The sequence below is a fragment of the Bos grunniens genome, chromosome 4, assembly GCF_055505025.1.
Source record: "Bos grunniens cultivar Pamir isolate PY7600 chromosome 4, Bosgru_T2T1.0, whole genome shotgun sequence".
Lineage (NCBI taxonomy): Eukaryota > Metazoa > Chordata > Mammalia > Artiodactyla > Bovidae > Bos > Bos grunniens.
The window spans coordinates 19048677-19061796 of NC_141168.1; the positions used below are offsets into that span (position 1 = coordinate 19048677).

At 37.9% G+C, this 13120-nt stretch overlaps 1 protein-coding gene across 20 annotated transcripts in view; it reads left to right on the forward strand.

Annotated features, from left to right (window-relative positions):
• The window catches only part of DGKI (diacylglycerol kinase iota), a 512936-nt gene that overhangs the window by 406699 nt on the left and 93117 nt on the right, over positions 1-13120 (forward strand). For 16 of the 20 annotated variants that reach the window (XM_086395389.1, XM_086395393.1, XM_086395391.1 and 13 more), the window contains 2 exons: positions 6748-6827; positions 9109-9153. In XM_086395389.1, the coding sequence (XP_086251515.1) occupies positions 6748-6827; positions 9109-9153 (125 nt within the window). The remainder of the gene's footprint in view (positions 1-6747; positions 6828-9108; positions 9154-13120) is intronic. The other 4 variants (XM_086395384.1, XM_086395392.1, XM_086395385.1 and 1 more) reach the window with 1 other exon arrangement.

Below are 13120 nucleotides of genomic sequence, written 5' to 3' on the forward strand. Positions count from 1 at the left end.
TCAGAGAAGTTGTTTAAGAAAGGTAGGATATAGAGTAAGGGAAATAAATTTGTCCTCAGTCAACCAAGGAATACTACTGCTAGAAATTAGGAAGCACACTGGATCCAGCTAGGCAGGGGCAAAGACCAAAGAAGTTTTGTTTGCTGGATTTTTTTTTCTCTTTCTTTTTTTATTTTATTTTATTTTAACTTTACAATATTGTATTGGTTGGAATGATTAACACATGGATGGTTTTGACATATATTACATCTGGTACTAAGGACATTCATCTTTTTGGTTCCACAGAGAACAAACCATAATGCTCATTAGCCACATATGTTTATTTAAACTTTAATTGCATAAGATAAAAATTCAGTTTCTCAGTCACGCAAGCCACATTTCAAGGACTTAGTTTGATATGTGGCTCGTGGCTCCTGTATTGCACATACAGACAGGTCTGTTGGACACGGCTTCTCTAAAGACTTCTGAGGCCCAGATAATGCAGCAAGGTAATCCTGCTGCTTATTATATAAACACACCCACAAACAAATACACATGCCATGATGAGCCATGAAGTCATGACTGCTCAATGTGCCTGGTGTCCATTACCAGAGATGGATTGCAACAGTAGGTTTCATTTGGGGGCTTTTGATGACTTCTCTACTTTTTCCTATTTGATACTAATATAGAATTTTTTTTAATTCACAGAAAACATTGCAGAGAATATACAGTGAACTCTGGCACCACTATCAGTAAAATCAATTGCCACAGATAGGTTGTATTTCTTATTTTCAATTCTGAGATACTGTATACAGAAATATATATAAACACACATACACATACTTGTTCTGTTCATAAATGTTCATATACATGTATATATACATGTATATACACCTATACCCGTATACATATATATATATATACACACACATATGTATGTGTATATAATGCATAGACTTAAAGATTAATAATAAATGGGCATTCATGTACCTCCCACTAAGATTAAGAAGCAGAACAAATACCTCACTGTATCCCTCTTCTACCAAGATAATCCCAGTATGCTGACTTCTCTACTTGCCATTTTCTTCATACGTATGTATTTACCATCAATATATGCATCCCTCATTCAGATACAGCAGTTTTGAAAAATCAAGTAGCAATCTTAAACCTCCCTGAGCAAGGAAGTGATGATGCTTTCACTTTTAGATGAAGGCTGTCAAGATCAGGAAAGAATCTCAGGAATAGTGTCTGGCTTCAGTTACCCTGGTGGCTCGGATGGTAATAGTGCAAGAGACCTGGGTTCGATATCTGGGAGGATCCCCTGGAGAAAGGAATGGCTACCCACTCCAGTATTCTTGCCTGGAGAAATTCATGGACAGAGGAGCCATAATCCATGGGATCACAAAGAGTTGGACACAATTGAGCAACTAACACTTTTCAGCTTCCCCAAGAGTACCTGTGCACCCATTCTGTGAGGTTTAGTGGGCAAGGTCATGATTGCATTCTGGAAAGCATTTGGTAAGGTGTTAGGGTGGGTTCTAGCTATCATGTGGAACTGTCGTTATAAGGGATGGACTTCTTTGAATTTTTCTCCTTCACCAAGACCTAACTGTTGCTCTCAAGAACAGGTTAAGGCAGAGTAAATCTTGGGGTGATTGTTAGAAAACTGGCTCAGACTCATTTAGACATTCTGTCCTTAGGTTGAAAAATAACTCTCCTGTGATGGTGAGACTCAGTGATGACCACTCTCTACATCTCGGCCTATTAAGTCACTGTGCTCCAATATATCTGTCACCCTAGAATCTTCTAGCCCCATCTCCTTGGAGGGTTTTTTTTTTTTTCTTTGTTAGATTCCCCATTATATCCCATGCATTCCTCATTCTTGTTCCAAATTCAACTTTTGTTGGTGCAAGTTCTGCAGTAACTTTTTAGTGGAGGGTATGTCCTTTATTCAGTCCTTGAACTTGTTTAGTGTTTTGAATTATGTGTAAAAGTTGTAGAATTCTGAATCCATTGCTTCCTTGCTTCTGTGACTGTGCAGTTGCCTTTGAGAAGTTTAAAACTGTCTAATCCCCATTTTCTTTGCCATCTAATTTTTCCTCTTTGGAAATTTGTAGACCCCTCTCTTTGTTCCCAATATTCTTAAATTTCAAAGTAAAATGTCTTCCTGTTGTCCTTTAGTTATTGTGCTTGTTGGGCAGTTCAAGTTGGAAACTGCTGTTCTTCAGTTCTAAGAAATAGTCTTGATTTTTTGTTTGTTTCTGATAATTACTTCTATTTCTGATTTTTGGAACTCCTGTCATTGGAAAGTTGGACCACTGGGTCAGTCTTATTTTCCTTACCTTTTCTTATGCCTCCTTTTATTTCTGCTCTTCTTTTGTAAAGATTTCTTTAACTTCATCTTCTAACCCTTCTATTAAACTCCATTCTATCAAGTTTCAAGGACCTATTTGTTCTCTGAATAATGACCCATTTTCTTCTTCATATAATCTTTTAATATAATCATATTTATATTTCATGGAGGGAATATTCTCTCTTAACTCTCTGAGGATTCCCCAGAGAAGACTCTTCAGATCTCTTTCTAAGAATGTGTGGTCTGGCTGCCAGCTTTCTGGAAAGTCTAGTGAGAGGAACAAGTTGGGTATCTCTGCATTCTGTAGATGATTAGTTAATCCCCATTTTCTATAAAGTAACTACACCTAACCAAGAGTAGGTGGTAGAATCTAGTGATTTAATATCCAGTGATTCTTATTTTAACTGCAAATGATGTTTCTGGGTAGCGCATCTTCTGACGGTTTTACAGTATAAATTGTGTTGGTTCTTATCCACCCCCACGTATAGTTTAGAATTAGACTGTCTAGGGCCTTTGAGTCAGTTATGAGTTTTCCATGTGCTTTATCCATTGCCATTTTCTCCTCACTCTCTCTCTTTGTTGGTTTATATCTTTTTTAAAATGCATGTGCTGTAATTTAGTAGTGTTTCTGGCACAAGAGAAGTAAGTATGTGTTAAATCTGCCTTCTTAACATAGAAACCAGCTTGTTCTTTATTGCTTAGTTAGAACTTGTAAATTCCATTTGAGCCCTGCAATAAAAGTTCCATTATGTAGGTTGAGTATTGGCTGATGCTTATTGCAGTCAAATAAAATCTCTAACACTAAAATAAGATGAATCATCAAGATCAGGAATAGTAATGCTAATGCTTGGGTGAGAAGTATTCTCACTGCTCCCAATTAAATGAAGGAAGCTTCACTGAGGTTTGGCCAATTGGTTGTCAGCAGTGTAAAAGGAAGGTGGTAATTTTACACAAGTTTCTGGTTTCTCTTCACCATTTAAAGCCTCAAACAGAAGTGTCAGATTACAGTATTTTTGTACTACAGTTATCTTTTCCATCAAAGAGTAAAAGTTAGTTTTAAATCAGCAGAATATAACTTACAGAACTACTACCAGCTAATCCTTGTGACACGATACATTGAAAAATAGATTTTTGGTTTATCCAATTTTCTAGCTCAAGAGGCTCAAAAGTTAGTAAAGGGAGTGAAGAAGAACTAATGTTGATGTTCTGGATATTATTTTTGAATATAGTATTGCATTTAATCTTCCCCCAATCCTAGAAGATACCTATTCTAAATCCTATAGCCTTCAATCCAAGGATCAAGTTCAGTTCAGTTCAGTCGCTCAGTCATGTCTGACTCTTTGTGACTCCATGGACACCAGGCTTCCCAAGATTATTCAAACTCATGTCCATCGAGTCAGTGATGCCATCCAACCATCTCATCTTCTGTCATCCCCTTCTCCTCCTTCAGTCTTTCCCAGCATCAGGGTCTTTCAAATGAGTCAGTTCTTCACATGTGGTGGCCAAAGTATTGGAGTTTCAGCTTCAGCATCAGTCCTTCCAATGAATATTCAGGACTGATTTTCTTTAGGATAGACTGGTTGGATCTCCTTGAAGTCTAAGGGACTCTCAAGAGTCTTCTCCAACACCACAGTTCAAAAGCATCAATTCTTCAGCACTCAGCTTTCTTTATAGTTCAACTCTCACATCCATACATGACCACTGGAAAAACCACAGCTTTGACTAGACAGAGCTTTGTTGGCAAAGTTATGTCTCTGCTTTTTAATATGCTGTCTAAGATCAAAGGATCAAAGGAATTAAGTTTCAAGACAAAACAGCTAACATGAGTCATTTGTAAGACCAGAGCACTGGGCTATGAATCCAAGAGAGAATGACCATAAATTCTTTCTAGTGCACAGTAGTACTTTCATAGGATAAATTTGACAACAAATGCCAGTAATCGTACTATGAAATTGTGATATAGGATGCCTTTTTCCTTTTTTTAATCCTAATTGAATAGCTAATATCAATCAAATTTCTCTTAATTAGCTTCTTGAGGAATCAGCAAAGTTGCTGATTTTATACTCAGTAGAAATGAATGACACATCTTTGCAAACTTTTTCCTAGACATTCATTATTTTGGGTCTAGAATGTCCAATCTTTAAGTGTACTTTAAAGTATCTTCTACCAAGTATATTGAATTAACGACCAGCTAACTCCAAGCATTGGTATTAAGAAGGAGATCCGAGGTGTTGACCAAATTCCTGCATTCCCATATAAGATGCCTCCTCATTTAAGTAAATAGGTAAATGTTAATGGAATTTTATGTCTCTGCATTTGCACGTTTGAAATTAAGAGAAAATTTCATTAAACAAGATTCAGATATGGACTCTCATGATAAGTATAGTTGTATTCTGTTCCCACAATCTGTGATTTACTTTCTAGGCCAAAATTCTAGGTTTTCCTCCTCATTCATCAAAGATTAGAAATCCTTATTCTTCTCTTACTTAACTAGATCACCTTATTTGAACCTATTGAGTAGTCTAGTTGAGGATAATTACGTCAGTCACTACTTTTAGGAATCTCTTTATTGAATTTCCCTTTCATTCCTTTCAAATATGCATGATTGCCATACTGAAGACTTTTTTTGGAAATTTCTAGCTATATACAAAAAAAAAAAAAAAAGAAAGAGAGAGAGAGAGGAAAAAGTATTTTCCCAGATTATTGTTCCCCCAAACATATGACAGTTGCATGCTTCCTCACGTACTTGCTTACCATTCTCCTGCTTAGCTTCTGGAAGAATAGACAAAGGCAAGCTCCAACCTAATGCACACTGCCTACTCTCACTTCTGAATCCCTTTTTTGTCTATCCTGTATAGACTTAGTTCTTAAAGACACACTTTCTCTTTCACACTTGCACAGGCTCTAAGCTTGTCTTCCTCCTCCCTCCACACCTTTGTATGAAAAAAACAAAGTTTTATTACATATCTACCAGATATTGGGGTTGTAAAGGAAATAAGTCTTATTCCTGTGGTGAGAGAGTCCGTACTGATTCATAGGCTTACATAGCTCTACAGGGTGATGGATGTCTTCTAGTTTAATTGTGTAGCACTTTGGGAACCTAGAGGTATGAGACAGTGGTATTGACCTTCCTAAGGAGCCAATCTAGGGGTAATGTTGAGAAACAAATTCTATTTCTTTTTCTCTAGACCACTCTTGCTTCTCTAAAAGACCAATGGGGCTCCATATCCTTCAGAGAGCCTAAAACCTACCCTCCAGGCAAGAATTAGTCCCTGTCGCCTAGTCTTCAAGTGACTTAAGTTCATGCATTTACCATAGCCTGTGTTCCATATCTTATTTTTCATATGTGTATCTTCTCTACAACTTTGTGAGTTCAAGATTTTCCCATGAGTTTAAATGTATTTTATTGTCTGTATGGTTCATTTTTAAAGTCTTAGCACTTTGCATTTTCAGACCTACTTATCAATGATGAGGCTTTAAAAATTCAATGAGTGAAAGGTTTTTAAAAATCTTTAGTGGACACCACTGTCCTGTCATCTCCTTGTTAATCTCTAGTTGGTTGATTCAAGATTTTGAAATGTTTTTTAAATCATGGGTTTAATAATATAACTATACTTATAAAACCAGAAATGTACACATACATTTTTTTTGAAGTTTTGGGAAGGAGACTACTTTCATTATTTCAGACAATCCTATGGCTATATCTAAAGTAGGAGTTTCTATCTACTAAAGTCATCCTGTGACATTTACTACCACCTAGAAAAGATATTTAAAGCCCCTAACAGCTTCTCCTCATTGATTTCTGAAGCTCTGCTGCTACCACATTTACACTGACCATCTTTAAAATCAATTGGATTTTATAGCTGTGAACCTTCTAGAAGCATTTTTTTTTTTAAGTATTTCTTGCCTGTTTAGTTCTGGTATTGGCTACCAGGTAGCAACAGTACCTTGAGTAGCTTGAGTCTCTTATTAGGGAACTAGTAAGTGACAGAAAGATTAAATCCCATGCATTTAAGAGGGAAAGGGGTAAATGTCCAGAATCATGATTTTTTAATTCCTTCCTGGTACCTTGGCTTTTGCAAATGCAGGCATAAATTAGCAGCTGGCTGTGAACAGCCTCTGGCCCTGTCAGTCTGCAGTTTCCTTGACATAATATTTCACCTCAGGGCCACTGAGACAAAGTGCAATGAAGGCTGGCCAGGTGGCAAGGGGCAACATGGATCATGCAAGGAAAAAATATGAAAACTGCATAAGTAAAGAGACTGAGCTCATAGGAGAGGTGCCGGGAGAGAGTGAAATATCCAAAAAAGCAGTATTGTTTATGAGAGGTCTTTTTCAACCGTAAAAAATGCATTTATGCCAAAATAGAAAAATCAAATACGTTATTTTGGACTTTCTCTTTCCTTTGCCCTCAGCCATCCCACTGGGCATTCTAGTTGTGCGTGGAGACTGTGATTTGGAGACTTGCCGTATGTACATAGATCGCCTGCAGGAGGTGAGTTTCTTTAGCCAATTATTTATGCTGCTCAGTTTTCCGTTTTTGCCTACAATTACCAGCCATCTTTATTTACTTCTACAATGAGGCATTTGGGGAGAAATGGGAAAATGGTGGCCTTGTCTTTCTCATCTTTTAAGCATACACTGCATCCTCTCCCTCCCCACCCCACTGTTTCTCTGCCTCAGGTGGTTGGAATGGGAAAGGGTTGATGGGATTAGCAACAGCACGATGTTGCTCCAGTGTGATCCATAACTATTGCTTGGAAGTCCTTGTCTTGCCAGACAGCTCACCTGTGTTTTTTGAACTCTACAGAATTTCAAGGGGTATGATAAATAATAAAGGGAAACAGAGATTTGTGGTTACTTAATGCTTTGTGTCTAGTACAAACTTCAGTCAGAGACAACTAGGTTTATTTTTTTAATGTAACTTCTACAGGAAAGAAAAATCTCTATCTCCAAAGAATTTGTGTCAGAATACAAAGGAATAATCTATTATTTTTTTCTCAGCCCGGTCTTACCACTGAGAAAGAGAAAGGGGAGTCTCATATGTGACATTCCCTTGAACTGCACCTGCAAAGCCCAGGGACCCAGATTCACTACAGTGGTCATGGGTTGTTTCTGCAGAACTTCAAGGGCGAGTATTCAGTATCTTATCCGGAAAATGGCAAAACACACCACACACACACACACACACACACACACACACACACACAAATAGCCACTTCTTCATCTTTGTTTCTTGGTGAAAGATGCACATTAGAATCACTTCTGGGGATGTGGTCAAGACATTTTTATTTTTAAAGCTATTGGGTGATTTTGATAAATACCCCAAGATGAGCAACTCTCTTCCAGACAACACATTATACATAAGTAAATATCACAAATAAAGAAGATGTATAGTGTTTAAAATCCCTTCAAATTTTGCAGCTTTGGGGCTGCAAAAGATTTAGCTTTGAACATTAGATTCTGTTTCTTTTGGTGGATATAAACTCAGGTAGAAGGCATAAAGTAATGTACTAATTACTGATTTTTCTCTTCAGCATTGTTTCAGATAGAGTTGGAATTGGGAATGCAGAATATTTTGAGATAGATGCCGATTTATGACTGTTAATAAGGGTGAGAGAAGAAAAGTCAACAGGGTTTAATATTTGTGGCTTAATTTGGCTACATTTACCAAAGATAACTGGAGCATGTTAAAGTTGGTAAACTTCTTAGCATGTGACTCAGGTCCAAATCAATCCCAGAACATATAGTAGATGGTTCTTTTTTTTTTCCAAAATAATATTCTTTTATTGTAGATCCTCCCTCAAAAAAACCTGTAATAAAAAAATCATAATTGATAACAAACCTTTTTTGATATAAAATACTCGGGTAACTTAAGATCCCACAATAGCAAAATATTTGACTGGTGAATTGACTTTATTGAAAATTAGCTTAACGGTTGGGCTCATTGCACAAATATTCAACTAAAAGTAGGATTTTTTTTTTAAGTAAAGAGCAAGCACAGATAAAGAGGTAGAGTTTTAAACTTGGGCTTAGACAGTAAGTTGATAAAGCCTGTGGGAAGCAGGTGTGAGGACAAAGGTACTCAGGATTGCTGACATCTGTAAATAGAATCACTATGCTCATTAACAAGGAAGCCTGCAGGACAGGACAGTGGCAATGACTTAGTTATAAAACTTTATACAGGGAGCCTGGCTCTCAGAATCTTCCAGTAAAACCTCATTAATTTCAGTCCTGTTAATTTGCACTTCGTGATCATGCAGAGATGGTCAGCGATTTTCTTTTGAGTCTATGGAATCTTGTTTGCCAAGCAACTTACTGGTATAAACACAATTATCATGACAGTATGTTTTTGGTCTTAGGTAAATAAATTCTTCCTAAGCGCCTAAAGGGACCTAAGCAGCTTATTTCACAAGCCAAAAGTCCAGGTGCAAGTTAAATATGACCCCCATTAATTACAACAAAATCACCTGTCTTTTACTTTTGGTCTTCTCTATCCTTGAAATTATACCACTCACCTCTAAACACTGTTTAGGATTTCTAAGTTTCAGTAGCTAAATGGCCTTTCTTCTCTCAGTCCAACTTAGTGTGCTTTTATTATTTTTGGCATTATCTTCATTGTTTAACCTTGAGGGATTGGGGAGAGTAAGATGTTTTCCAGATGGGTTTAATAATATAAAATTGGGCATTTAGTTGATGGAGTCGTGGAAGCAGCTTGTTCAAAATAATCTTAAGATATGTGGGTATTTTTTTTTTTTTTTCCATTTTCTCATTAGGACCTGCAGTCAGTTTCTTCTGGCTCCCAGAGAGTTCATTACCAGGTAACATATAATTGACTCTCCTTGTTTCTTACCTTCCGGCCAAAAGAAGTCCATTTTTCAATTAATGTCTCATTTGAATTAGATTCCACATCTTCCTTGAGGGATAGAATTCACTCCAAGAGCCAAGTTGAAGCTGGCATTTTGATTCTTGTGCATTTTCCTGAAAAATGGACAATTCTAGTCTAGCACAAATTTGGGCTGTGGCTGTCTTCCCAGATCTTTTAGGGATTATAAAATGAAGTGCTTTTAGTGACAAATACTAGAAAGTGCAAGTCAAACTAGCTTGACAGGGAGTCTTTTGCTTTACCTCACCACAAAGTTCAGATCCAGGGTGAATTTTGTGTACCCTTTGACCACGGTTCAAACTCCATTTTTCTGTTGGTTTTTCTGTTCTGTTCTCTTTTCTGTGAAATTTCACCCCTGGACAAGATGTTTTCCTGATCCAAGATGGCTGGCAGGAGCAACCAGGAGTTGGGTTTCTCGTTTACAAACAAGAGAGTAAATTATGGGCTTCTGCAACCATCAAACCAGCTTTCCAAAATGCAATCTGATTGTCCCATCCTGGTTTCATAGACAGAATCTAATAAACCCAGCCTGCCTCTCTCTAGTGACCCACCTCCAGTCCATGGGAGAGCACTCAGCTGCCTTTGCCCCAACATTCCCTGGGAGGGCAGTCTCTCCCTCACTTTCCCATCTCTGCTGTGTAGCACAGGCCTCTGCAAGCCATCCTCTTCCCGTTAGGTTTCCCAGGCGTGATTCAGACACCAGTGCACAGCATCACACCAAATTGTAAGGGGTGTATGCAAAGTAGCTCGCAGTTGTCCCACAAAAGCCCTTATCCCTGAGAAGCCCGGTACCCTTGCCAGCTGGGAGGGGTGTGTGGAAGACACAGCATGCCAGTGACACCTTCCAAATAAATCTCCTAGACCCTATATACTTCCATGTGGGAGAAGCTCTTAAAATGTCTAAATCGCAATTCCTGGTAGCATCTCATTCTGGGTTTTGGTGTCTATTATACTACCCCTGAAACTGCTGGTAAAACGTCATTTTGCAAAAACAATTTAAAGACCCCTGTGCTTTGTAGCCTCCAGGTAACTTTCTTCCCCAGGAGGTCAGTAGCTGTGCCCTCAGTCAAAGCAGCCTAATTATCCTGAGGCTGGATGACAGAAGTGGCCCTGGTGTTCTTATTTCTTTGTCTGTTTATTTCTCAGAGAAAGTACCCCACTATCCCAGAATCCTGCCCTCCATCTGGCTCCAACAGAAAGGACAAAAATTCACTTAGATGTGTTTACTATGAGAAAATAAATTCTACTTCTGGGACTGTTTTTTTTTTTTTTTTAATGCCAACCCTTAGAAGGCAAATTTCACTGTATTTTCTAGATAGGGCACAACCTTTTTTGTATCCATTATTTGCATATCTACCTAGAGTCACTACCTAGATATCATTTTATTTTTTAAGTGTTTTTAAAGACGAGTTGATTTCTACCCTTTAAGGATTGGCACTGCTAGCCATAGATTTCAAGTCTTTTTTTAGAATTTTTGATTGTTACACATGGTATTTTAAACCTTTGCAGCTTTATCAAAGCATCCCAAACATTTCCTCTAATTAGTTTTATGATGCATTTATTTATTATCCTGACTTATTCAATGTAGTCATTTTGGCATGAGAGTTTTGATATATGGATATTTTGTACTGTGTTTTCTTTATGCCGTGTTTCTATAAGTCTGCAGATAGCAGGGGATGGTTGAGACTCTAGAATGTGATAAGGACATTTATTTTGTTGATTATTTGTTCATAATAACCTACAGAAGGATTAATGGTACTTATCTGTGTCAAAATCTTCCTGTTTTTGTTGTTTGTTTGCAGTCAGGTCAAACCCTGGTGTCAAAACTTCTGCATTATAAATGTCACTTCCAAAAGTTTGTGCACTGACCAGATAGGATGACCAATTCAACGATCAAAGATGAGTGTCAGGGTGTTACTTTGCACCACATACTTCCTTGAAGAGTTATAAAAATCAGGAGCCATTTGGATATTAAGAGAAGGCTGGAGTAAGGTTGTCTAGGGATGCCCAGAATCTGCTCATTAAATAGGTAGTTTAACTGAGGGGAAATGATGTTTGAACTAACATGGCTGGAGAGTAGGGAGAAGGTGGTGAAGAAATTGCCTAAGCAGAGCATCGGAAAGCTGATTAAGACAAGGAGTAGGGGGATATAAAAACATTCTCATTTGGCTGAGATTTACAAGCACAGACAGACAGGACTAGGAATGAGTTGGAGGGAGGGTGAATAAAGAGTTCTCTTTTAGCTGCAATGATTTTGATCTGCCTATTAGATGCAAGAGGTTTTGATGAGTAGAAAATTGGATGTATGGCTTTCAAAGCTCATTGAAAAATTCATTCCTCAACACAGAAATTTGAGAGTTGTTAGCAAAAGCAGCAGCAGCAAAGGAATGCTACTTCATTGAACCTATCAGGCTAGACATCACTTAGGGAGAGTTTTCATAAAGAAAAGAGCTCAATGTCATATGTGTCTAGTGAGTGGTCAAGAAGAACACAAGGTTAAGAGAACAGTCAGTCAGTAAGAGTCATGGAGACAGATGAGTGGCTGGATAGCTGGAAATCAAGGAGAAGATGGTATCAGGAAAGCCAGAACTGAAACGTATTTCAAAAAAGGCAGAAGTGATGAAATAAGTCAAATGCTAAGGGGAGGCTGAGATGACATAGATTGATTCCAATATATTCCTGTGCGTATAAAATACATGGGCTAGAGGTACCATTTGTTTTATCCAGAAAGTGACCAAACCAACTGGCAGGAAATTTAATACTAGATCTTTTGTTTCCTAAAGCAGAAACTGGTAATATCAGCATCTCTGGTCTGAGATTAGCGAGTGATTAGGAGAAAGACCTGTAAGGTGAACAACAAAAAGCCTGAAATGCTTTCTAATGACTTTTCTTATGTATGAGATGGAAGTAAATGTACTTAAGAATTAACTTGCATGGAATGAATAAACATCAGTAAGTTTGAAAACTTGCAAAATTCCTGTAGGCTCACTAACTTGCAGCTGGGATTTTAGCTGACTGTTTCCTAAGCCTAGAAAAAAACTCAAGAGAAAAACCAGGATTTGGAAAGGTGTGAAGTCCCCGAGACACCTTATTAATGAGCCGGATGGCAGTTCCTAGCCATTGAAGCAATGAAGTGCTTTGGTTTCTTCCCTTCCCAAATTCATACTGAAATGCCAACACAGCCCTAAGCCTCAAAATGACACCTTGTATTAACCTGACAAGCCTTACAAGTTATACAAGAATATATTGGATATTTGTAGCCTGCTGAAAATTCCTGCCTGTATCATCTCTGAGGTCTAAACACAAAGCCCACCCCCCACCAATCTTAATGCAGCTCACATAACCTGTAACTGGTAAAGTTATAACTTGATAAACAAAATGCATTGTGATAGCAGATTCAGGTATTCCTGAGCTTGGCAGATAAGCTAGAATTCATAGGCAAATTGAACTTTGTCTACCTATTTAATAAGATTCATCTTGAGGCCTCCTACTGTGAAGTGATTTCTTCTCTGCTCCCTCCCTGGATTTCATTATATCTCTTTTAAACTCCAAGTTGTAAGGTTACTAAGGAATAGAGGCAGATTCAAACATCCTAGTGATTGTCAGCTGAGGGAGATTTGTCCCTCATATGGGACATGAGATTAAAAGATGGTTGCTCCTTGGAAGAATAGTTATGACCAACCCAGACAGCATATTAAAAAGCAGAGACATTACTTTGCCAACAAAGGTCTGTCTAGTCGAAGCTATGGTTTTTCCAGGAGTCATGTATGGATATAAGAGTTGTACCATAAAGAAAGCTGAGCATGGAAGAACTGGTGCTTTTGAATTGTGGTGTTGGAGAAGACTCTTGAGAGTCCCTTGGACTGCAAGGAGATCAAACCAGTCAATCATAAAAGAAATCA